Source organism: Medicago sativa, chromosome 7, assembly GCF_051527215.1.
Source record: "Medicago sativa cultivar Bolivia chromosome 7, Bolivia_mono, whole genome shotgun sequence".
NCBI lineage: Eukaryota > Viridiplantae > Streptophyta > Magnoliopsida > Fabales > Fabaceae > Medicago > Medicago sativa.
Genome location: NC_140755.1, coordinates 19,548,414 through 19,575,525, shown reverse-complemented (window position 1 = coordinate 19,575,525; position 27,112 = coordinate 19,548,414). Strand labels below are relative to the sequence as shown.

At 36.5% G+C, this 27,112-nt stretch overlaps 1 protein-coding gene and 1 long non-coding RNA gene across 3 annotated transcripts; one reads left to right on the top strand and one right to left on the bottom strand.

Annotated features, from left to right (window-relative positions):
* Positions 1 to 1,859: 1,859 nt before the first annotated feature.
* LOC146904861 (putative aldo-keto reductase 2) lies at positions 1,860 to 25,878 on the top strand. Of its 2 annotated transcripts, none has more exons than XM_085724387.1 (5): positions 1,860 to 2,155; positions 2,332 to 2,532; positions 24,083 to 24,255; positions 24,523 to 24,625; positions 24,912 to 25,878. In XM_085724387.1, exons 1-5 carry the CDS (start codon positions 1,943 to 1,945, stop codon positions 25,254 to 25,256), a joined length of 1,035 nt encoding a protein of 344 aa, XP_085580513.1. In that variant the 5' UTR covers positions 1,860 to 1,942; the 3' UTR covers positions 25,257 to 25,878. The 2 variants fall into 2 exon arrangements, with proteins under 2 accessions (XP_085580513.1, XP_085580514.1); XM_085724388.1 differs by lacking the exons at positions 24,083 to 24,255; positions 24,523 to 24,625; positions 24,912 to 25,878 and adding exons at positions 2,938 to 3,110; positions 3,373 to 3,475; positions 3,878 to 4,572.
* Positions 15,603 to 23,754, bottom strand: LOC146904862 (uncharacterized). Its single transcript, XR_015018065.1, has 3 exons — positions 23,566 to 23,754; positions 23,344 to 23,424; positions 15,603 to 15,786 (listed from the first exon to the last, which is right to left on the bottom strand). It is a non-coding gene; the product is annotated as an uncharacterized LOC146904862 (long non-coding RNA).
* Positions 25,879 to 27,112: the final 1,234 nt, after the last annotated feature.

The window sequence follows — 27,112 nt, the reverse complement described above, 5'->3', positions numbered from 1 at the left end:
TTGACGAATCGTTCCCCATTCAGGGACTAAAGTGACTAATTCCCCAAAAATTATTTAACAACATTAAAGTTTATAGGATGTTATTCTACCTTTTGTTGCATTGTGCTGTGTACTTACTCTTTAGTATATCAAAGACCCTCTTAAGAAGAAAGAGAGTCGATTTCGTTTTTTGTACTCAGCAAACGAGAAAACTATGACAGTTGAACAAAAATAGTGTGAAAGCCAAAACTCTAGGTGAGAAATCATTCTCCTGAATCTAAATCTAGTACTACGTAATGTATTCATTGACTTGAAATGAATCACTTGATGGCCAAGTTGGGTGCTCGTGCTCCTCAACCGTGAAAAAATATATGAAGTTTATCACACATTTTATTTGTTAAAATCCATATAAATTCTACCATATGTAAATTTCATATAAATTTGGTAGATTAATATAAATTTTAACCAGCAAACATGACCGTATTAAAAGATGCGTTAGAAAGTTTGTTACTAATATTATTTTAGATGCAACTATTCTTTTTTTGGGTAATAGTCACTTTAGTCCCTGAATATGTAATGATTAATCATTTTAGTCCTTCATTGTATCAAAATTTCAAAATAGTCCCTGATTGTGCATTCTGTTAGTCAAAATAGTCCTTGACACTTAAATAACCTCTCAATGTTCACAATAACTCTTTTCATATAGGGACTAAAATGACAATAAACATGTGCTTATAAGGACTAATATGACAATAAGTACGTGTATTTAGGGGTGTTCAAATTCAAACCAATCCAAAATAAAACCGCAAACCGATCCAAAAAAACCGAAAACCGCAAAAAACCGAATATTTTTGGATGTGTTTGGATGTTGTTTTTGAAAAACCGCTATGATCGGTTCGGATTTCGGATCACCTTTTCAAAACCGAACCAAACTGAACCGAACCGCAAAAGTAGATTTTAATTCTTATTTATTATTTTATTGGTATTATATATTGCATTAATTTAATCTATATTATTACTACTTCATCTCTTTCAAATATAATCAATCATTTTCATTGTGTAATGTTAATTTTTTTTAATACATTTCTTGTCAAAAAAAAACTTTTTTAATACATTTGTGTTATATTTTGTATCAAACCTATTATTTTTCTATGCATGTGTAATATTAATATTAATAAAAAAAATTAAATGTTGCACTTTGGATGTCCAAAAACCGATCCAAAATAAACCGCATATATTTGGATCGGATCGGATCGGATTTTTGTAGAATAATCATCCAAACCGAACCGAACCGCACATGATTTTTATTTTGGATCGGTTCACTTTTCCCCTCAAAACCGATCCAAACCGGACCGCGAACACCCCTAAGTGTATTGGAGGACTAATCCGAGCAATCATACCACTACAACGAGGCTCTTGTAGCTCTCAATAGCTCTTTCTGGTTGGTTTTTTTATTGATAGAAAAAATATATTTAAATATGCATTTCATCTATTGATTCATGATTTAACCCACTAATTGTTTAATTAAAAAAATAACAATTCAATTCTTTTTCCAACTACGTGATTTTTTTTAAGAACTCAAACTAACTCATTAGATTTGACATCGTATAAAATTGAACTTGAGACCTTAAAACTTGAAATCTTAAGAAGAACAATCTTCAAAGTCTCAAGTCAATACTACAAGATCAATCTAATTGGGTTTCCAAATACATAATTTTATAAGCTGGTATATATTTTAGCCTTATTTAAATAAACCTGAAGCTAATTATAAATAAACCTTTTCTTTGTTGTACCGACATCAGCTAATTATAAATAAACGTTTCTTTGTTGTACCGACATCAGCTAATTATAAAATAAACCTGGTGGTGGCGGAGATATTCACAACTTGAATTTTGTTTGGCCTTTTTACATAGTATTAGGATAGAAGGTTTATTGAGTGTGTGCTGTGAGACTAAGAAGAACAATGACAGCAGTAGGAAGAATGAAGTTAGGATCACAAGGAATGGAAGTGTCCTTGCAAGGACTTGGTTGCATGAGCATGTCAGGTGTCTATGGTCCTCCTAAACCTGAACCTGACATGATTGCTCTCATTCACCATGCCATACAATCTGGTGTCACTTTTCTTGATACCTCTGACATCTATGGCCCTCACACCAACGAACTCCTCCTTGGAAAGGTTCTTACTTTCTCTTCGCTTTTATTTAATTTTGCGATAATTACAATTGATTTTGAGACATGATATTGATGATGAGTATTGAAATACAAATATACTACTCAAAGTTATTGCCTAACGTCGAGCTAAGTGACTTCGTAGAAATGTGATGAAATGTGTATGTGTGAAATTGTGGACAGGCTTTAAGAAGAGGAGTGAGAGAGAAGGTTGAATTAGCTACAAAGTTTGGAGCCAAATATATTGAAGGGAAATTTGAGATCTTTGGTGATCCAGCTTACGTGAGAGAAGCTTGTGAAGCTAGCTTGAAGAGACTTGATATTGATTGCATTGATCTCTATTATCAACATCGTATTGATACTCGTCTTCCAATTGAAATCACGGTTTGATTCTCAATAAAATTCTTTGATTCCATTTTGGTAGCTTAAATTGAGTACCATAAGCATATGTTTGCTTCAGTAAATGAGATTAGTCCATATTGAAACACATTTTTATATTTATTACCTAAAATTAATGTTTGGATAAATTATTTTCAAAAAGGATATGATCGTCTTTACATTGCAGCTGACTATAGACCGTTAGATTAAGAGAGAAAGTTTTTTCTTTCTCAATCTACGATCAGCGGCATGGTAAAGTCGATTATAGATTTCATTCAAGATATGAGTTTATGTTTTTAAATATGTGAAATATGAGACTATATCAATCTAAGATGTGAAGTTAAGCTATTTGTTTACATGTATAATTGAACAGTGTGTGATAACTTAAACTTTTCCCTTTTACTATGTAAGATTGGGGAGCTTAAAAAACTAGTTGAAGAGGGAAAAATAAAATACATTGGTTTGTCTGAAGCCTCAGCTTCAACAATCAGAAGAGCACATGCAGTTCATCCAATAACAGCTGTGCAATTGGAGTGGTCACTATGGTCAAGAGATGTTGAGGAAGAAATAATTCCAACTTGCAGGTTTGATTTAGTTTACAAACATTATGTTATGTTATCTAGCATTTCTCTCTGTGGTACTTTATTAAAATTGCAATGATATGAAGGTATAAAACACGACAACAATTGTAATTTAAGAAAATGGAAGTGATTGAATGTACTTACAAGTATTGGTGACATATGTCAATGCACCAACACGTGTTTGACACCAAACACACGTCTTTAATCGTTGGTGCTGCATGGATATGAAGTCTAACCTCATGAGTTATGATTTTTTTTTTCTTAGGGAACTTGGTATTGGAATTGTTGCATATAGTCCTCTTGGACGAGGATTCTTTTCATCAGGAACAAAGATTGTTGAGAACTTAACAAAGGATGACTACCGCCAGGTTTGTCGAAAAGCATGCTTTTACAGAAAATCATATCAATTACATGTTCATTATGTTCATCCACTCAACTGACAAGTATGAAATACTGGCACAAACATGGATACCTGACATGATAGTGTCACCGACACATAGACATCATTAATATCAGCAATAGTTTCAGAAAAACATAACTAACTAAATGCAATCACATGTTCAGTATTGTGTTGGTGTCAGACATTGAGACATGTCGCACATCGAACACACCTTAAACTTGAAGGTTTCGTGTTATATAGATTCTAACCTTGGCATCCCAAAATGTTCTATTTTAATTAGTCCTGCATCAATTATTAAATATCTTTATTATCTCATTGAATGTTCATCACTGATGCCTAAATATAATCTTCTATTTGTGTATGTGTGCAGTATATGCCTAGATTTCAACCTGAAAACCTGCAGCAGAATCAGACTATATTTGAGAGGGTTAATGAACTGGCTACAAAGAAGGGATGTACTCCGTCTCAGCTTGCATTGGCATGGCTTCATCACCAAGGAAACGATGTGTGCCCGATACCTGGAACCACCAAAATGGAGAACTTTAATCAAAACATTGGTGCTTTATCTGTTAAACTAACACAAGAAGAAATGGCAGAACTCGAGTCTTTAGCAGATGCTGTCAAGGGTGGTAGATATGGGGATGAAATAAGTACATGGAAGAATTCTGATACTCCACCACTCTCTTCTTGGAAAGCTGTGTAATGAAGTGCTTTTCTTGCTTAATGCTCATACTAGTCTTTTACCTTCAACAAATAAATCAGTATGAGTTTCCTTTTGAATGAATTTGGTTGTATAAACCAATGTTTTATGAATTGAATTAGATGGTTCAACCGGTTGAACTGTAAACCGGCACTGTCTATGGTTCATTGAACGGTTCGACTGTGGTTTTGCCAGTTCAATATTTAAAACATTGGTATTAAAACTTTATAGTTTCAAGTATTTGATGTGGCTTTTTGAGTTGTTTGAATTCTATCGATTACTCCACATAATTTGTTACATGTTTAAGGGCATGTAACTTAATTATCCGTCTGTTTGATAAACTATTGTATAGATGATTTCATCTATTACCTTTGGCTCCTAGTATTCAACTTCATCTTAAACTTTTAGATATATTTCACTTATTTTTGTTGAGAAATATAATTTATAATCCTAATTGATGTGATTATTCTTTAAAGTCACAAAATTTCAATACATAGCTCATGTGTCAACAAGAAGATCGTATGGTTGCTTAATTATACCAGATAATAATCTTTTCATTTGTATAAGGTCCTCAAGCCTTTCATTATTTGAGGCAATCTGAATAGTTCATTATGATTATCAACATTTTGTGGAAAATGCTTGGAAGCAAAATAAATGCATATGCCTATTTTTGCCTTCAGCAAAGTTAGAAAACTAACTATGGAGAATTGCATCAATGGCATTCAGAAATTTCTAAGTGTGGACTCTGTTAAGAGTAAATAATTATGTTAGGAATTAGTTAAAGTTAGTTACTCTAGTAGTTAGTGTAGTTAAGTCCTATAAATAGAACTAACGTTTACACATGTCATCTATATTTTACCAATCAATATGCTACCAACTTCCAGATACGTCGTTGGTGTGTCTCTGATTGGGCAGGTAGCCCGTTGACTCGTCGCTCAATTACCGGTTGGGTTGTGTTTTTGGCTAACTCTCATATTTCTTGGAAAACCAAGAAACAACACAGAATTTTTCGTTCTTCCGCCGAAGTGGAATATCGCTCTATGGCTACTACCACATGCGAACTGAAATGGATTAAGAGTTTATTATTTTTTTTTTTTTTGAAACAGCAAAATATTATTACCCACAAGCCCGTGCGAGGTGCACTAACAAGCTCGGGTGGAAAAAAAAACAAGGGGAAATCGGTTGTCATTACAATTTACCGGCTCGAACAAAAACCCCCAAAAACCACCCAAAAGAAACAAAAACAACACACCAAATAATGATGCGGAGATATACATGCTACAAGACGCCATGCATACCACAGCCTCACCACCTAGGCCTAAACCAACAGATAGAGCAGGTCCTAAAACCAGAAAACTGCTGCCCAAACCCCTAAAGCACACCATGAGCTGTCCCCCCAAAGGCTGCGCAAACAGCACCCAAAAACAGCAGAAAGACAGCAGGCCTGATGAACCCAAAGATAACAACCAGCACAGCCACAGGGACAGCAAGCTACGCCCTTAAGTCAGCAGGGAAACAGCAAGGACCAGAGAAAAAATTAGGCCAAAAAACCACGCTTAAGGCATTCCTTTGGGTTCCAACACCACTCATAAAACATGCAAACCGGCATATTAATTCTACTGAACGTCCAACGCCAAGAAATCACCTTAACTTCCTCCACAATATCATCCACATTCAAAATGCGGTTATTAAAGATCCTATCATTCCTTGTTTTCCAAAGTACCCAAACAGTAGCATGCCAGATAAGCCAAAGGCCTCGCCGAATCTTATCATTTCTCTCCCAATCATTCCAGCACATACAAAGAATAAATAGGTTGGGTGGAATTAAAAGATTATAATTGAGCCAATTTAAGACTCCCATCCAGACCCTCATCGCAACCGTACAGTGAAGGAATAAATGTTTCGACGTTTCCTCCCCATTGCCGCACAACACACAAAGCGTGGAGACCTCCAAAGGCAGGACATTTCTAATAGCAAGGTTTGCTCTCGTAGGAATGCGATCAAGGAGCAACTTCCACGAGAATGCAACCACTTTCAAAGGAGCGGGGCTTTTCCATACACGAGAAAAAACCAACCGCTCTTCAACACTCCACACATCATCATGAACCACCAAGCCTTCCAACTTCTCATACGCGGACTTAACCGTATAGCGCCCCTCTTCCTCCAACCCCCACCTCCAAACATCCTCCTCCACACCAAACCGTACACCCACCAAATCTTCTCTAAGGTTATTCAACAAATGATCTTCCCACACAAATAGTCTCCTCCTCCAATCGAAAGTCCATTCCCCTCCGGAAACAAGAGCTCCCCCCACCACCCGAACACTTTCATCTTTTTGATTAGAGATCGAATAAAGCCGTGGATATTTAACTCGAAAAGACAAATTACCTCTCCACTTATCATTCCAAAAACTCGTTGTCCTACCATTTCCCACACTCCTAGCCACCTCCGAATTGAACCACGAAGTCCCACCAAAAACATCAAGCTTTATAATATCCTTCCACCAAGATGAGGTAAACCTTGGCCAAAAATACGAATCTCCATCCACCATCTTAGAGATATTAACACCATATTTAGCAATCAATACCTCTTTCCACAAGGAATTACTTTCAACCAACAAACGCCATCTCCATTTGGCAAGAAGACTCACATTAACGGCTTTGATATCCCTCACACCTAGCCCACCATTCTCTTTCCTTTGGCAAACGGTCTCCCATTTAACCCAACTAATTTTCTTCCCACCTCCGACACCACCCCACAAGAACTCTCTTTGGAGTCTAACAATCTTCCTCCAAACCACAACCGGCATCTTCATAAAAGATAAATAGTAAATAGGAATAGTATTTAACACCGAATTTAAAAGGACTATTCTACCACCAAAACTAATGTATTTATGACCCCATAGGTTTAATCTCCGATCCAAGAGGTCCACCAAAGGTTGCCAAGTAGAGCTGTTTCTATGATTAGCCCCGACCGGGAGACCCAAATACTTAAAAGGAAGAGAACCTTGAGAACAATGTAAGAAGTTGCACGCCATATCCATAAAATCATCTTGAACATTAACCCCAATCAAGAAACTCTTAGAGAAGTTAATTTTCAACCCCGAGGCCAACTCAAAACCTTGGAGCAAAGCTTTAAGAGTCCATAAATTACCCACCGACGGAGTACCTATACAAAGAGTATCATCCGCATATTGAAGATGCGAAACTTCCACCTCACCACCGGAAAAACGGAATCCCTCATACAAATTGAGATTGACCGCATTCCTCATCAAGCCACTAAAACCTTCCGCAACCACCAAAAACAAAAACGGCGCCAATGGACCACCTTGTTTAAGGCCTCTTTGAATGTTAATCTCCTCCGTCGGACTACTGTTGACAAGAATCGACATACTACCTCCACAAACACAAGTTTTCATCCAATCCACCCACCTATCGCAAAACCCCACTCTCTTCAACATATACACCAAAAAGCCCCAGTCCACCGAATCATACGCCTTTTCGAAGTCAACCTTGAGAATCATACATTGCTTTTTCGATTTTTTGGCATAATCAACCAATTCATTAATAACCATCACACCATCCACCAAATTTCTACCTTTGAGGAACCCCGATTGATTATATGAAATAATTGAGTTCATAACCCCGGCCAATCTTCTTGCTAAGACTTTTGCAAGTAACTTATAAAGACAACCTAACAAAGATATAGGCCTATAATCTTTTAAATCCAACGGCGAAGACACCTTAGGGATCAAAGTGACAAAAAAAGCCAACATACCTCTCGGCAATACTCCGTTAGCATGAAATTGGTCAAACATGATCCTAACCTCATCTCGAATTAAGTACCAAAATTCCTTAATGAACGCAAAGTTGTAACCGTCCGGGCCCGGGCTTTTATCCCCATCACTCTCTTTGACCACCACCTCTATTTCCAACAAAGAAAAAGGAGCAATCAAACGCTCATTCTCCTCCACCGAAAGAGATGGAAAGGGGACCCCATCCAATTTTGGTCTATGACATACCGGAGAAGCAACATGATTTGTGAAATAATCCACCACCTCCTTCCTCACGTCTGTGGGTGAGACCACCCACCCATCACCCACCTTAAGCGCCTTCATAGAATTATAACTAGATCTCCTTTTGATGCACGAATGAAAATACTTGGAGTTCGCATCCCCTTCCTTCATCCATCTTGCTCTTGATCTTTGAACAATCGAAGAATCTCTCGCCTTAAGAATCCTCCAAAGATCACTAAACATAACTTTCCTACTAGCAATCTCCTCCTCCTCCAAGCCAACCTCCTCACCCTTCTCATCCAACTCTTTAATATCACCCACCAACCTTTCCACCCTCTCTTCCATGCCTCCATATTCCACTCTATTCCACTCTCTAAGACGGAGCTTGAGACTTTTGAGTTTTGACATCAAGACAAAGCTCATCCACCCATTCACACTAATCCTCCACCACTCCTCCTCCACCACCCCTTTAAAGGTCGAATTAGTAAGCCAAAAATTGTTAAAACGAAAAGGTTTTGGCCCCCAATCCCACCCACCATTCTTCAACACCAACGGACAATGATCGGACACGTCTCTAGGAAGCACCCATAAAGTGGATTCACCCCACACACTCGCCCATTCTTCCGAAATAAGAACCCGGTCAATTCTACTCATAGCTACACCATTAGAATGAAACCAAGTGAACCGGTGACCCACCACATTAAGATCCTCCACATCCATGTCCCTCACAAATCTATTAAAGTAATTCATATCAATAACTTGACTTGAAGATGCTTCTTCATGCACTCCCCGCCGCTCATCGCTATTAGCCACCACATTAAAGTCCCCAATAACACACCAAGCACCCCTCCCTCTCGTACGACGCTCCTCCAAGATGGCCTCCCACAATCTTCTTTTTGACGTGGCATCGCATTTGGCATAGACGTTAATAACAACACACTTGTGTCTATGAACACCCCATTCAAAGCTTACTCCAACATAACCTTCCCCGCCAAAGCAAAGAACCTCATAAGAACAAGACTTCCTCCATAAGGAGAGAATTCCACCACTATTACCTTCCGAAGGACGGTATGACCATTGACAATCATCACCTCCCCAAAGATATTGACAAAGAGTCGGAGATACGTCTTCTAATTTAGTTTCTTGAATAGCTAAAAAATCAACTTTATTTACTCTAATCAATTCCTTAATCCTCCTTTTCTTCACCCCCTCCTAGTCCTCTAATATTGAAGGACGACACAATCATTAATCCACCTTGGAGGTCTCCTTAGCAGCCAAACTAACCTTCTTGGGAGAGAAAGAGAAACCTACTTGTTTTTTGATAGCTTCAATTTTTGCCGCCGCCAAAGTAACCACATTAACATCCATTCCACAAGCAACTTGAGACTCCGGCACCACCTCATCATGATCTTGAGTAAACAAACCAATACCGGAAGGAGGAGTTAAAGCCGAAGAAGCCAACACACCCTTCCTTCCTTTCGCCGCTCGTGATTGCTTCTTAAGACATAGATTCTTTTTTAAATTCAACAATCTATCCTCTTCAACCACAAAATCTTCAATTGAATCACTCATATCCGAGCAATCAGAGTCATCCTTGAATCTAATATGTTTATTTCTAAATGGCACTCCTTTGTGATTTGAATCCACCTTCTTAGAAATACAAAAGGAATCACTAACTGCAGCTCCAATAGGCCCATACGGTTTTGTATAAGTCTCCAAAGACTTGGAAGTTCTCCTCAAAAGAACAGGCCCAGGCCCATCACCAAAAGTCTTCCCTAGAGCAGGAAAGTCCACTAAAGAAGGAACAGGTGGGGCCGATGAGGTCAAAGGCTGTCCCACCAACTCCTCTCCAGCGCTATCTGCTTTTCCCAATAAATCCTTCACACCACAACCGCCCTCCTGCACACCAGACAGCTGTCCACTCCCCATTTGTGAGTTCAAACCCATAGCTTCCAAACCATCCCTTTTATTCTGACCCACCGAAAAGCTATCACAAGACCATGTCGTTTGTTCTCTGGAGACCCCCACCTCGGGCCCCACAACCTCCACCCCTAGGTGTACGGAATTGTACGGCCTAGGACTTTCAAAACCCTCCACCGAAGCTTCTCTATCTCTATCCTCTGGAATGGCTCCATCAATGGACCCCACTGACTGTAACTCATCTCCTTCTCTTGCACCACCGTCAGCCGTCCATCACCACAAAGCTCCTCTGGAATATTAAGAGTTTATTATTAGATCTTAATATTCTGCATAAATGTCCTATGCTTCTTAATTGTGACAGTCAGACAGCTTTGCATATAGCGAAAAAACTAGTTTTTCATCATCGTACAAAATATATTCAGATCGATTGTCACTTTATATGTAATGAGATAGTTCAAAGTTGTATCTTCCTACATATGTGCAACTGCCAGATTTATTTACCAAGGCTTTGGAACGACATCAATTCCAGACTTCACTAGGCAAGATTGCTGTAATACCACACTAAACGTATCTAGAAAGTTTAATGTGTGCATTAGTTTAGTATTGGATACATTAAAATTTTACAACATAAATCCTTCAAATGAATATCTTATACAACAATCTGCGTTCGTACAATAATAAATCAACTCAACTTTTCTAAAGTATAATAAATGCATCCTTGCTTATCCATAACCTTCTGCAGCGGGTACGAACGAACACTTGCTGCTACATCCATTCGGCTACTAGCTTGCCATCCAACCTGTTTATCTGAAACAAATAAGGATTGGGATGAATATCTTATTTTCCATTACCCTTACTTTTCATGCACTTTAATCTTCTGACACGATCGACTAGTAATATTCCGATACTGACAGGCGGGATATTACAATTGCCATTCTCGGAATCCTCACACACCACCGAGAATGACACATGTGTATTTTCTGATTCAATCATAGCTATGAACATTAATACTGCATATCTGCAGATATTATGTATCCTCTTTCTCAGTAATGGACATATTGTATTGCCAAATAAGGATAGAAATGCATGTGTAGGTGAAATTATAGGACACAGTTTTGACCTGTAATGTGTATATATTTGATAAGGTTAATGAACGGCAGCAGAATCAGACTATATTTGATAAGGTTAATGAACTGGCTGAAAAGAAGGGATGTACTCCATCTCAGCTTGCACTAGCCTGGCTTCATCACCAAGGAAACGACGTGTATCCGATACCTGAAATCACCAAAATCGAGAACTTGAACCAAAACATTGGTGCTCTATCTGTGAAACTAACACCAGAAGAAATAGCAGAACTTGAGTCTTTAGCTGATGCTGTTAAGGGTGGTAGATATGTAGAGGGTATAAGTACATGGAAGAGCTCTGATACTCCACCTCTCTCGTCTTGGAAAGCTGCAAAATGATGTTATGTTCTTGCTTAATGCTCATACTAATCTTTTACCTTCAACAAATAAATCAGTATGACTTTCCTTTTGAATGAGTTTGGTTGTATAAACCAATGGTTTAAAAATTGAACCTGATGGTTCAATCTGTTGAAGTGTAAACCGGAAAAATTTATCTACATAAAATTTAGTCAATTGTTTACTTTTTTAAATCCTTAAAAAAATGAAACTTGTTAATATGACCCATTTTCAATATACCTAAATATACTAACCAGAAATTTTCAATATACTCTCTGACAAACATTTTTTAACACATTTTATTTGTTAAAATCCATGAGTACTATCAATTCATATCATGTAAGTTTCATGTAAATAATTTCTCTTAAATTGGAGTATAAATTTTAACCAACAAAAGAGACCGTGTCAAAAGATATGCTAGAGAGCGTGTTACTAGCATTATTTTAAGAGAGCGTGTGATAATTACGTCTAAAAGTAAAGAAATAAAGAACAAGAAACTGTTTGTGGAAATGTTTGCAATTACTTGATGCCCAAGTTTTGTGGTCCTTGTGTCAATACTTGTATTCTAGTGTAATTTTTCTTCTTATTTTTGGTTTCCTTTTTTTTTTTCTATTGGTAGAAAAAATAGATTGATTGAACCTAATTTTCAAAACTTTAACTTGAGACATATTTTCAAACTTGATATACTTTAGCCTTATTGAATTTGTACTTTTGAATCAAAATTTGATTGACCTTTCTTTGTTGTATGACATCAAATAACTATAAATAAACCTAATGTTGGAGATATTCATAACTTCAACTTGTTCTGGTCATTACATAGCAGGATAGAAAATTTATTGAGTGTTGTATTGTGAAAGTGAAAGCAATGGCAAAAGTGGGAAGAATGAAGTTAGGATCACAAGGCATGGAAGTGTCCTTACAAGGACTTGGCTGCATGAGCATGTCTGCTTTCTATGGTCCTCCTAAGCCTGAACCTGACATGATTGCTCTCATCCATCATGACTTACAATCTGGTGTCACTTTTCCTGACATGTCTGCTTTCTCACACCAATGAAATTCTTCTTGGAAAGGTTCACACTTTATCATACCCTTTTAGCTTTTCTTTTGATTTAAATGTCTGGGTATGCATAATTATGTTATTGTAATTTGTTTTTTGTTGCATGAAATTGTATATGATTGTGAATTTTGATGAAGTGTGAATATTGTGGAATAGGCTTTGAAGGGAGTGAGAGAGAAAGTTAATTTGGCTACAAAATTTGGAGTCAGAGCTGTTGAAGAGAAATATGAGATCTGTGGTGATCCAGGCTATGTGAGAGAAGCTTGTGAGGGTAGCTTGAAGAGGGTGTGGTTATGGTGCATAAGCCATAACTTATGCACCATGCATAAGTCCAGCCCATTAACACCTAGCCCAACAAAATTGTTTTCTACACCCCAGAAAAAAAACAAAATTGCTTTAATCTGAGATTATCCTGAAACGAAATATGAGATTATCCAGAAAAAACAAAATTGCTTTCATCTGAGCTTATCCTGAAACGAGATTGGCTTCTTCTGAGTTAACAGATCATCAGAATCAGGTACGGTGGTTTTGTAACGGAACCTTTGGATTTTGTTCACGATATCATCAGCGGATTTGCTTTGTTGCGGTGGAGAGAGAGGAGAAGGTGTTGAGTTTGAGGTTGGTTGTTGTTTGAATGAGCTTCTGACTTGTCGTAAGGATTCAGAGAAGGAGGGTTTTTTGTCACCGTCGCCGCCATCATTGTCGCCGGAGTTGAAGGTGGAGAATAGGTGGTGGAGTGGCGAAGAGTGGGGTTTGGGTTTTGTGGATTTGAGACGGAGAAGATGCGCCATTGTTGGGGGTGGAGAAAGAGAAAGAGGGGTTTTTGTGAGATTAGGGATTTTGTATTTGGTTCATTTTAGATGCTGTGTAAGTTTGAAGAAAAGAGTGAATGACTTTCTTTATTTGGTTTAGAATCTAAGTTGTAAAATGTGTTATTTTGCTCTGAATTTGAAATGGTGTACATGTAATCCATCAGATGATAAGACTTGATATGAATCAGTTTAATTGCGAAACCAAACTAATTGTCTAATGGTTTTGATAGACTTGTATGTGAAATAGACTTAATCTTAATTGTCTCAGGAAATGGTTTCACACTGTTGATTTGTTTCTTATTATAGTATGTTTTGTTTAAAAATCATATAGAAAACCATTTTACTTTGAAAACCAATATGATGCGTAAATGGTTTTAGCAAGTTTTACTCTGAAACCATTTTGCTGTGGAAATGGTTTCAGAGCTTTGATTTGCTTTGAAACTGTTTTTAACAATTTCTTTGTTTGGTTTAGAATCTAAGACTTGATATGAATCAGTTTAATTGCGAAACCAAACTAATTGTCTAATGGTTTTAGTTATCACCAGTGGCTCGATTCTAGGAAACCATAAGTATGGTTTAATGGTTTTGATAGTCATGTATGTGAAACCAAAATAAGTGTGTAATGGTTTTTAATGAAATTATTATTGTTAGATGATTTTGAATAATGATTAAGATGTTACACACTGAAATTATTATTGAAACCATAATTATGGTTTAATGGTTTTGATAGTCTTCTACGAGAAACCAAAATAATTGTCTAATGGTTTTGATATGGGTATGGTTTCTGTGAGTTGTACTCCAAAACCATTTTGCTGTGGAAATGGTTTCTGCGAGTTGTACTCCAAAACCATTTTGCTGTAGAAATGGTTTCTGTGAGTTGTACTCCAAAACCATTAGATGTACTTAATGGTTTTAATTTTCTTTTTCATCAATTCACATCAATTGAATAATTCAAGAAATGAATTGAAGCTGTATGAATCTCTCGCCGTCGTGTGAATTGAAGTTGTTGATCTTTCAAATCGAACCATCAACAAACGGAAATTTGTTCTTCAAATTCCAAAACTTCTTAGATGCAAAAAGTCCGATTCAAAAAAGAATTAATTAAATTTTAATGTGACTGGTTTAACAAAATTTTGTTCCGGGTACTCATTGTTTCAAATATAATAACATACAAATCAATGCGAATATTATTTTTATCATAGGTTTCAAACATAAAAATCAATAAAAAAACATTAAAACTAATCCAGTCCTTAATCGGAGGTTACATATCATGTTGAACGTGCTAGCTTTTGAAGCATTTCTTCATAGTAATGGTTAATGATTTCTTCATATTATTGTGCTAGCTTTTGAAGCTCTGGAAAATTATTCAGGAGTTCTGGAAAAGCAAGCCAGGAAAGACAGAAGAATTGAAGCGTATTGCTTCTTCATATTATGGTTAATGATCTCTTCATATCATGGTTAATGATTTCTTCATATTAGTATGCATATAGTTGAAGAAGCTTATTATCCATCTCATCAGTCACAGCATCTTGAAGCTGAAGTAGAAGTACATACATAAAGTGTCAGAAAGAATGAATGGTACCAAAGTCATAGAAAGAGGAATTTATGGCTTTATCAATTTAACCTGTTTAACAAGTTTATAAGTTTGCCCAAAGTTTATATAAGGGCAGTTTAGACATTATAATTTTAACAGAGTACAATCAAGCTGAATAAAATGTAACTGTGCTATTTACACAAAGAGAAAACCATTTAAGGTTTTGAACACCAGAAGGGAGTGAATGTCTAGCAAGAACATAAAAGGGGTACATGCTTTGTCGAATTGGGCTTCATGTTTAGAAAATGGCAATGACGTTCCATCTCCTTCAACTTCATGCGCATCATCCATTTCCATCAGCTTCACCTTCACTTTCAGCCTTATTATCATGCTCTGCATCCTCGCGCCATCAATAGATTCGCTTCCAGAAACATCAGCATTATCACAAGTATTTTCGCTGTCCCCCAATGACCTCTGAGGACTTTCTTCCTCTTCATCATCAGCATCCATAAAGTTTTCTCCTCTGGCTTCACCGCAAACGTCTTCCCTAGGTTTATTTTGATATTGCCGATTCACACCACCATCCTTTTCTTTATGGATCCAAACCAGCATTTCCATAAACTGAAAAACTATCCGCTTTAAAGTTTCCATTTCGAGATAACTCACCCTCTTCTCTTTTTCTTTCGAACTGTTGATTTGATTCTTCTTGGTATCTGCAAACTTCAGTGCTTCCAGCGATGGCCCCGATCGTGAATGTAACTGATCTTGCATAATCATCACCCTAAACCATGATAAAGAAACAAACATTCAGCAGTACATTACTTATAGTGATGTTGGAGAAAGACAATTACAAAGAACTTAACAAGTGAGGGGATCACACTATAGTCCCATAAAACAGTTAAAAATGAAATGATGCTATCAATGCTCTAATTTGACAAGCCAACAACTTGGGGTAATAGAATTGAGTATTACCAAGAACTTCACAAGTGTGGTGATCACTTAGTACCATAAACACAATTAACAAGGAAATTATGGTGATCACTTAGTACCATAAACACAATTAACAACGAAATGACATTAGCTTTCACTCACCATAGAGTTTCATTTTTACGCACAGTACGGTATAAATCAAGACATTTATCTTCTCTAGAAATTGAGTGATGTCATGGGACACATTGATCACCATCTGTAGAAGTATTTATATGGTTTTGGTTTCACTATGGTAGGCACCCGCACTAACACCAGGACTACTACTGTAACACCCATACTAAACGTATCTAGAAAGTTTAGCATGAACGTTGTTGTTGGTACTGGATACAAAAAATATACAACACAAAATTTTTCGAATGAATAATATTTACATCAAGTCACGTTTGTATAAATAATATTACAATACATCTCATCCATGCATAAAAATACATCCTTGATGTCCATGACGTCCTGCAGCGGTACGAACGAACCTTTGAAGTAATATCCATCCGGCTACGTACATGCTTAATCATCCTGCTTATCTGAAACAAATAAGGATTGGGATGAGACATAATGTCTCAGTGAGTTCCCCTAAACCTAGGCTATAGGTAACCTCAAGGAAAACCTACGGTCACTACGTGTCTACATTACAACCTGACGGTTGATTATACGTGTGTGGGGACTTGCATACTTAGACGGTAGTGCATACTAGGACCGTCATATTCATATCTTAACTTGTTATAGGCTTCACTTCCTATACGTGTCATGGCGGTTGAGGGGAACCTAGAACCGCGTTGCCAAGAATACACTCTATGTATCGAGGCCTAAACATAACATAATCATGACACGACTCTAAACCGGACGATTAAGGGAAACCTAAGATCGTCGTCGGAATCATGTTCTTTACTTGCTCTATTCCATGCCTTATACTTGTCATATAACATCTAATGCTCTTGTTCTTAAACATAAACGTGCATGGATTCATTCTTGCGTGATCGTGAACATATCATAATCATAATCATGAGAAACATAATCATATTCATATCGTACACAAACGTATCTAAGTTCATTCATTAGGTTAGCGTTGAACAAACAATTATCATCTTGATTCATTTTACGGATAGTCCCTGGTGGAGTAACCCCGAGATCAATCCCATACATGACCGATGTACGTACATCGGAGTCCCTCGGTGTCGTGCGGGTCCCTTGCGGCTTAAACCTTTCCCCTAAGGTCGAGAACCTCCCGTATCCCCCTGGCGTGGATAACAAGAGACACGAGCACCTACGTCTTGTTAATTTCAGTGACATGCGGGTCCCTTACGGCTTGAATCGTTCCCCTTAGATCGAGAACCTCTTGTATCCCCCTGACGTGGATAACAAGAGACATGCCACCTACTTAAAAATAATAGTCTTGTAGTACGTATACTTAAACATATTCATACTTGCTTGCCTATTACCTTGGACCCTTGAGTCGATCCGATTATCGGTAAATACATACTTGTTCATGCTTGTAAGTTCTTAATCATGGTGGAGTGATTAACTAATCAAACCACGACTTAACATGCTTGCTATCTTATTCTTAATCATGTGCGAAGATAGTATACCTCGCGTTTTAACATTCTAGGGATCTTGCTAACTAGCTAGTTCTCGACAACTATGTCGAGGCTCTAGTTTTCCCTTGCTTAATGAATATTTTGCTACCCGATTCATGACTTGTTTCTCTCGTATGCCATGCCTTACTAACATGCTTGATACTTGCCTCATCTCATAAAAATCATGCTTTCTTTGATCATCATTTAAGACCTTGGTTTGAGGGGTTTACATTCGTAAAAAGACATCACGGAGAAAACCGCATCGCGAATCCCCATGCCTGCCTGAAGCAAGCAAAACAGTGAGATTTCTCACTGTCTTACTCGCCTAGGCGAGTGATTTCACTGGGGAGGCGAGTGGTAGCTCGCCGTGGCGAGTTGGGGGCAAGCAGGACCCCCCTTTCGGAGTTCTAGCTCGCCGTGGCGAGTTAGGACAGTCCAGAACACTTAAAAATGGTATTTTTGACCCAAAAACCTCAAACCAAGTGTCTCTATGTGTTTTGGAACATATTTGATCATTGGAAACTTATAAAACATGCATATGGCAAGTATTAACATGTATAGCATGCATGACATAAAAAGGGGCAACTAGACTAATACATAAACCCTAGAATTTCATGTTATTCATACTAAACATACATGGCATAATCATAATCCCAAAGGGTAGGAAAACTAGCTATTGAACTCACCTTAACATAATCTTGCTAATTTTACAAGCTCCAAGCATCAAAACCCTAACTTGGTTCTCTTGCACTCTTAACCCATACCATTCAAACTTGTCATCCTATTCTTGCAAACCAAGACTCCTTATCAAGCTCCAAACCATGCTCCTAACATCACCCTCAAAACACATAATCAAACCTTAACATCAAGAGGAATTCTTTGTGAGGAAGGATAAAATATCAATCCATTCAAACTTAATATTATTACCTTGATCATGTAGAGACCATTCCTTGTACCAATTTAGAATCCATCTTCACCATACATCAAACCCTAGTTTTCCAATCACTTCTTCAAGAGAAGAAAATAGGAGAATCAAACACAATTCACACTTCCTTAATCTTAAGTGACCATGAAGGAACAAGTTTGGAACTTACCATGTGAGGATGGAGTGTCATGAAAGATTGGTGAAGAGAGAAAGAGAGAGTAGCGTGAGTGTTTTATCTTGGTTTTCCGGGTGTCAAACATTGATTACGTTTGAACCTTTTTAACCTTTGATATCTCATTTTTTCTTGGGAAGGGAAAAAATAAGCAAAACCCTTGAGAATCGAGGTCCGGGAGTTGTTTTCGCTACGGGAAGGTGTTAGGCACCCATAACGACTATAGTATCCTATAGGAACCGTCTTTAATTTCTACGCGCGCGCTTTATTTTTGAATGCTATTTTGAAATGATATTTACACCTAAATTTTGCTAAATGAAGAATTGGAGGGAGAAGAATGTGTTTGAATTTTTATTTTATTTGAATTGAAGGAATTTTGTTCCTTGCCTACGTACCCGTTTAAGGGATCAAATCCACCGTAGTTCTCTCTCAAGAAATGTTTTTGTTTTTGTTGGTTGATTTTAAGTTTGAAAAAGGGATTTTGAAGAATAAGAGAGAGGCCTCAAGGGCATGAGATTATGAAATTGTGAGGTTGAATTAGTCATTTGCAAAATATGGTCTAAGTATGATTAAAGTTCATTAAGTTTTTATTTAAGAAAAGAAAAGGAAAATTCAATGGGATTTTGATCCCAAGGTTTATTAAGAAAATGGTTTGAGTGAAGTTTGTTCATATTTTTTGGGAAATTGATTTTTTCTAAGTGTAAATCCTAGGCATACATCTAAAGCATACAATCCTAAACATACATCTAAACATGCATATTCTAGCTATATACCTAAAGTGGTGTGTGTGCATGTGTCAGTGCTTGTGTCGGTGTACATTATTAGTGTCCATTGTCCTTTACATCATTGGCCTAGATACATTCTATGGTCTTGCAAGAAATAAAGAAAAAAATTGCATGAAATAAAAGTACAAGAAGCACCTAGACTTTACATTCTAAGTATTGGCATGAGAATTAAAGTGTAAGAAAATAAAGTGCAAGAAATATGAGATGAAAATATACTTATGGAATGTATGAAACATGAAATGAAAGGGGTTAGTAGCACCAAATATAATGAAGTAACAATAAGGCAAGAAGATACTAAACCAAGGCAAAAACACAAAAATAAAGTGTTAAAGCATATTAGAAATTAATCACAATACTTCAAGATGCACATGACCCATAACTTCCACATTATGACAATTTTAAAGTGAGTTTTAATGCAGCAAAAGTGTGGGAATTAGAGTTCATGCTCAAATTGCAAGATTGTGATTCATCTCTAGATGTATTTAACACTTTATTTTTCTCAAACAAACATTAATTTGCCTTGTAGAACAAGTAACTAATCACACATATTCACACTTAGCAAGAAACTCATCCAAACAGTGACAAATCCATCACCAATTCACACATCACAAATCTCAAGCATGCATCAAAGATTGGAACCAAAATTAATGCACATTTTCACAAGTTTTTTGTCATAAAACTCAAGAAATAAAACAAAACACAACACATTATTTTTTATCCATTTTTCAGTACAAAAATATCAAACAAAGGTTGCAAAAATAATAAGAAACACTCACAAATTTTTATAGAATTTTCTAAAAGATTTTAGGCATGGTGAGGGTGTAAAAACACAAGACTGTGTGACAAATAGCAAGAAAACAAGCAAAATACAGGAAAACACAAAGAAACGACCCAGGCCCAAGCTCATTGATAGGTCTGGATCATCCAAACGCCTCAGAAATAGGTCTGGATCATCCAAACGCCTCAGAAGCGTTGGATTGATCCAAATCCTTCAAGACCCTAGATCCAACGGTCTAAACACCAGAGAACACAGTAAGGAGCAAGGACGCGCGCGCGTGTAATACGAAGGCATGGTATAAAAGGAAAATATGAAGAAGAAAGGCTCATAACATACATACGCTTCTCTCTCTAAGTCACTTTTAGAGAGAGAAGCTCTGCAAGTGACCAAACGAGGAAGACGACCGGAGTCTGCTCCGGTGCGGTGGTCCGCCGGCTGCGCCACCGTACCGGAGCTATTTTTTATGCTTTTTGAAAATCTTTTTACGTTAAAACGTTCTCCTCGTCTTCCTCGTTCCAAATCTGGCCTCCAATTTTGTGTATCAAATTTCTATAACCCTAGATCTACCAAATTCTAATCGGACCAAAACTTGTATATGGACGAAGAAAGAAGGTGAACGAGCCTACCTGTGTGTTTGGCTTGGATATTTGAGACGAATCTGGGAAGAAGCTTCAGAGATTCTTCGAATCTTCGTGAAGTATGAATCAATTCCTCCTTTGTTCGTGCTTTCTAACCTTCGTATTCTTTCCTTTCGTCTTTCTGGCTTCTGTATCCTTTCCTCTTCGTATTGCTGGCTTTTTCGTTCTTTGGAAGCTGATTTGAGTTCGTAACAGACTCGAATTTGCGTTTGTTTCTTTGGAATTGATGGAAGTTTGTGTTGAATTTGGATGAATTTGCTTGATTACTGAGAAATCAGTGATGAATTCGAACGAATTTGGCCTGAATTTGTGATGATCCTGGAAAATTGATGAGTTAGGGTTTGGTGATGATGATTCGGTTATGAATGTTCTTGAGATTTTTGCAGATTTTCGGTTTTGATCTGTGAAAGGTGGAAAGAGAAAGAGTAATAGTGTTTTTGATGAGTTGTACCATCCTGAATGGATCTCTGATGAGTTGGCCTTTTATAGGCTGACACATGTATGGACTGGACCAATGGACTGTTGACACATGGCACTGGACTTAACAAACTTTTGGACTAATGAAAGAAAGACACGTGGACTGGACAATGACTTGGACAATAATGGACTAAAATGCAATTTTTTAGAATTTTAGGACTTAAAAATAAAAATAAAAATAAAATGAATTAAAATTGGTAACCGGAAAATAACGTAAAGTGAAACGACTAAAATTGACAAAAACGGACTAAAACGAACCAATGGCCTAAATGAGGTACTTTAAAGTAACCTCTCTCTGCCGAAATTTCGTGTGAAATGTCCAAAATGCCCCTAGGGCTAAAACGACTAAAAAAATGACTCAGATGCAATTTTAAAATGGATTTTTAACAGAGAATTGAAACAAAAGTTTATTTAAACCAATTTGAAAGACTCAGAGACAATTTTTAAGATTTGAACAGAGTTTTGACACATGAAAAGACTAAAATGCCCCTAGGGGCAAAACTGACTCAAAATGACTTCAAATGCAATTTTTGAAATGGATTTTGACATAGAATTGAAATGAAGACTTATTCAAACTATTTGAAAGAGCTCAAACAAATTTTTTTAAAAGACTGAAAGAAATTTTATCATTGGAAATGACTAAAATGCCCTTACATGTGAATTTTGCAAGTAACATTGAAATAAAATGCAGAGGAAGATGTAATTGATCAGAGACAGTTCAAATGGCTTGAAATGCAAGATAAGAGGAATTGAACAAGTATTTTTAGGTCCAAAATTAGGGTATAACAGTGAGGGATGAGAGGAAAGGAGAGATTCCAACAAAACTCTAGCTTGCATACATCTCTATGATCTTGGAGAAACATAGATCAAAGCCTTGCCTTGAGGGAAGAAGATTTGATAAATTTGTGAGGTGGGAAGAGAGAAAAGAAATCGATGGAAAAAGAGAGAAGGAAGAGAAAGCTTATGCCAAAACCTAGAGAGAGAAACACAAAGGGAAACTGAGATATTTTGGCCCCAACTTGCTTAAATATCCCTTTTTCGTGAAATTACCAAATTGCCCTTGCCTCAAGCGTGTTTAAAACAACTCTGATACTTTTCCCGTAAAAAGCTGACATCTCATAAAATATTTCCATTAACTTACTTTTCATGAATTAAATTCATCTGACACGGTCAACGGGTAATATACCGATACTGACAGGCGGGATATTACAACTACCCTCACTTTCAGCAAAAATTCTCACAGAATTATTCCAAGCCACAACAACATTTCTCACATAATAGTTTACTACTTACTACAAATTGTATGTATATTTCTGAAAGCTCGCAAAAATACTGTATCAACTAACTATATAACTAAGTAGGTGTTCTAAAAAAAAATTGCATCAATAGATAACAAAATTATGGATGAATGGAATAAAAATGTCCTCTAGTTACATAACAAATTAAACCTATTTGCATTCACATTATTGTGAGTTTTCATCAAGGATCTAATTCCAGTATACTATAGTCACTTTCTACTAGCAGCACCATGCCTCCCCTTCTATAACCTTTATTAGTTTACACTGTCGTTTACATCTGGTCTGTCTGACAATGAAACTTGATAAATACTCCTAAAGGGACAGCCAAACAATAATCATTGATAGAGTAATTGTTCATTAAAAAATAGCTTATTTGGGAGAGATTATGGGAACAACTTATGACATGTCCACGAGTTGTTTTTTAGCTTATTTCTCATAAGCTCTCCAAGATAGCTTATGAAAACGGTTTTTGGGTTATATGAAAACAATTTGGCAAACATGACACATGTTGTTATCTCTAACAATCCATTCAACTAAAAACCTCAAGCATAACAACTATTACCCCAATTGAGAAAATTAATTTCACGATGACTAGCAATGATGGAGAAGTGAAAGCACATTCTTACAAACACATAGTACAGATCAAATGCATCTAGAAGCTAATGAAGATTAACAAGAAAAACGAAAAAGCACTTAGAAAATACCATCTGCATCTCGAGGTGCCCTAGAACCACCGGTAATCTTCCCCTAAGCTTGTGATGGAGGAAATGTCTGAAGATTTGAATCTACAAATTCAAACATTCAATAATCAGAACAACGAAATTCGGGCAAACTCTCATACGAGAATGCAATTGAAGAACCTAAAGTTGGAGAATCAGTTTAATTAACAGAATGAGAATGCAATTGGAGTTGTGAAGCGTTCGTACCGGTGAACTTGACGGTGATCGGCGGTGGATCTGGAACTTGACGGTGATCGGCGGTGAAAGAAACGGAGAGTGAGTGAAACTTGGTTGGTGAAAGAAATGGGTTGGGGTTGTTGGGTGTGATTAGAACCGTAGGATCAGATTCTGGTGTGTGAGTTGAGAACCGTAGGATCAGATTGTGGGGTGTGAGCTGAAAACCGTAGGATTATAACAAGTGTAAACTTGAGAAGTCCTTATGCACGGTGCATAAGGATTTCCTTATGCACCATAACTTTTGCCGCTTGAAGAGACTTGATATTGATTGTATTGATCTCTATTATCAGCATCATCGTATTGATACTTGTCTTCCGATTGAAGTCACGGTTTGATTTTATCCTTTTCATTTCTCTGTGATTTTTGCTAGTCAGAAATTAAACTAATCCAAGAGCGTGTGCTTTAAAACGTCATCAATCTAAGATGTGAAATGTTCAAATATATACAAGTGTGTGATGACTTCAACATTTTTGGTTTTCTTTGTAAGATTGGGGAGCTCAAGAAACTTGTTGAAGAGGGGAAAATAAAATACATAGGTTTGTCCGAGGCCTCGCCAGCAACAATCAGAAGAGCACATGCAGTTCATCCAATAACAGCTGTGCAGTTGGAGTGGTCAATGTGGTCAAGAGATGTCGAGGAAGACGTAATTCCAACTTGCAGGTGTGATATTTAGTTTACAAACATAATGTTTTGTTCTCTACCATTTTTCTCTATCTGATACAATTGCAATGATACAAAGCTATGAAGCAATGATAGATGCATTAAAAACGACACACATGTGACAATTTTAGAAAATGCAAGTGATTAAATGTAACTACATATGTTCGTGACGTTTTAGTGTCGGACACCAAACATGCTTCCAATTTGAATTGTTGGTGTTATATAGATATGAAGTCTAACTTCATGAGTTATAATTTTCTTTCTTAGGGAACTTGGAATTGGAATAGTTGCATATAGTCCTCTTGAGCGAGGATTCTTTTCATCGGGAACAAAGTTGCTTGACAACTTGCAACAGGATGACTACAGGAAGGTTTGTGGAAATATGCTTTTACAGAAGTTCGCATGACAATTACTTGTTCATTTTGTTAATCAACTCACCTAGCAGTGATTCACAACCATGGATTATTTTAGGGTCCTTTAATGTCATACATCAATGATATTTTCTTTTTCAAATTATGTGTGCTCATTTTCTTCCATAAAACAATTTGGGAATAGGTGTAACAGTAATGGATAACACTGTAAATTGCTGCTAGTGAACACAATTCGGGAAGTTGCCATATTCTTCCTTTTAAGCATGTTAGTAAAATATGTTGCAGGATTTGCCTCGATTTCAACCTGAAAACCTGCAGCAGAATCAGACTATATTTGACAAAGTCAATGAACTGGCCACAAAGAAGGGATGTACTGCATCTCAGCTTGCATTGGCATGGCTTCATCACCAAGGAAACGACGTGTGCCCGATACCTGGAACCACCAAAATTGAGAACTTGAATCAAAACATTGGTGCTCTATCTGTGAAACTAACACCAGAAGAAATGGGAGAACTTGAGTCTTTAGCAAATGCTGTTAAGAGTGGTAGATATGTAGAGGATACAAGTACATGGAAGTACTCTGATACTCCACCACTCTCTTCTTGGAAAGCTGCATACCATAAGAAATAAATCATTATGAGTTGTTTTCTGAATGAATTTGGTTGTATAAACCAATGTTTTGAAAATCGAACTGGCATTACATTTTCAAATAATTGGTCATCTAATGTCATACCTCCTTGTAGTAACACCCTGGAATTACATTTTCAATCAAATCAATCCCTAAATTATAACATATTCAATCAAATCAGTCCTTAAGTTATTACACTTACTAGCAAATCGATCCTTAAAATTTAAGAGTCATAAATGTTCATGCACTACATCATTTGCAACAACATTGTCAGCATTTTGAGCATTTGCAACAAGATTTCCAGCACTTTCTGCATTTCCTGGAACAAAATTTCTATTATTTTCTGCATTTTCTGGCACAACATTTCCAACATTTTCAGCAACAACATTTTCTGCATTTTCAACATTTTCTTCCTCTGGCTCAGTATCAAATCCAGTATTTTAGTCTCCTAGCAACACCTTGCTTCACACAACTTCTTGAGTTATGACCAATCAATCCACACCTTCCAAATAGAGTGTCATTGTAAGTCTTCTTCATGTTAAGAACGAATGGAAAAAATGAAAATGAAAATAAAATAAAAACGGTCCCAGCAATGGAGAAAACGAACAGAGGTAAAAGGAAAAAGAAGAGGAACATCGTTTACCATAACAAACGTTGAAATCTCCTTCAAAATACAGTCTTTTTCAACGTTGATCGATGAAGATGATGATGATTTTGGAGATATGAAGATGGTGATGGTTTTAGCAGGAAGGAGAAGACTCAAGGACCATTTTGACGTGTCTGGATGAAATGTAAGGATGTAAATGAATGGGTAAGAGAGGGGTAAAATTGGAAAAACGAAAAAAATGAAAGTGAAAAGTTAAAATTAAATTGGTTGCTTTTCAATCAAAATGGATCTTGTACACGTGGTTGACTTGATGACACATGTACAACACATCACAACATGCAGGAAGACACCTCATCACTACTAACGGAGAGATTGGACGGAGGGACTAAATTGATGGATGTCTGACGAATTCAAGGACTAATTTGATATTTCTCCTAATTGGGGGACGATATTGGCCGATTCGTAAAAATTCAAGGACGAAGTTGATGATTCACTCTTTTTTTAGCATAACAATAATTTATAATTGAATTTTAGTCAAAAATAATAATTTATAATTGAATTTAAGATATAGAAGGTAGATATGTCAAATTTCACACTTAGAATAAATTTTTGTCGATAAAAGTTGAAGGGTATGTCTGGCTGGAGGGTTTTTGAGGGAATGTGAGGACTTGTTTTCTTTTTTAAATTGTGGATATTGTAAAATATTTTTAAAAATAAATTAAGTTTTAGATTCCTATACTTTTAAAACTATTAATTTTTTAATTATTTACAATTTTAGTTCTCGTATTTACACCCATTCACAAAATTGGTTCTCCGTTTTAGAACCACTGGGTATTTGTCTCTTTGTTAGATTTTTCGACTCAAATTGGTGATGTGGAATGATCAACACACGTAAATTACAAAAAAAAAAAAAAAACTCCCTAAAAACTTTAATATAAATGTGATATATTTTAAGTTAAAATTTTTGAGGAAGAGATAAAAACATAGTGATTTTAAAATAGAAGATCAATTATGTAAGTGAGTTAAAATATGAAGGACAAAATTACTGTAATTAAAACAAAATAAAAACATATATTGTTTTTTAAAAATTATAATAAACAAGATCTACATTCTTTAAAAATGAATACATATCACAATTAATCTTGTGATGTCTAAAAATGAACCAAATTTGTTGAATTATCAAGCAACTAATTTTCCAACTGATCCATATGTCAATTTCCCAATATCATATGTATAGGTGCTCTTAATCAA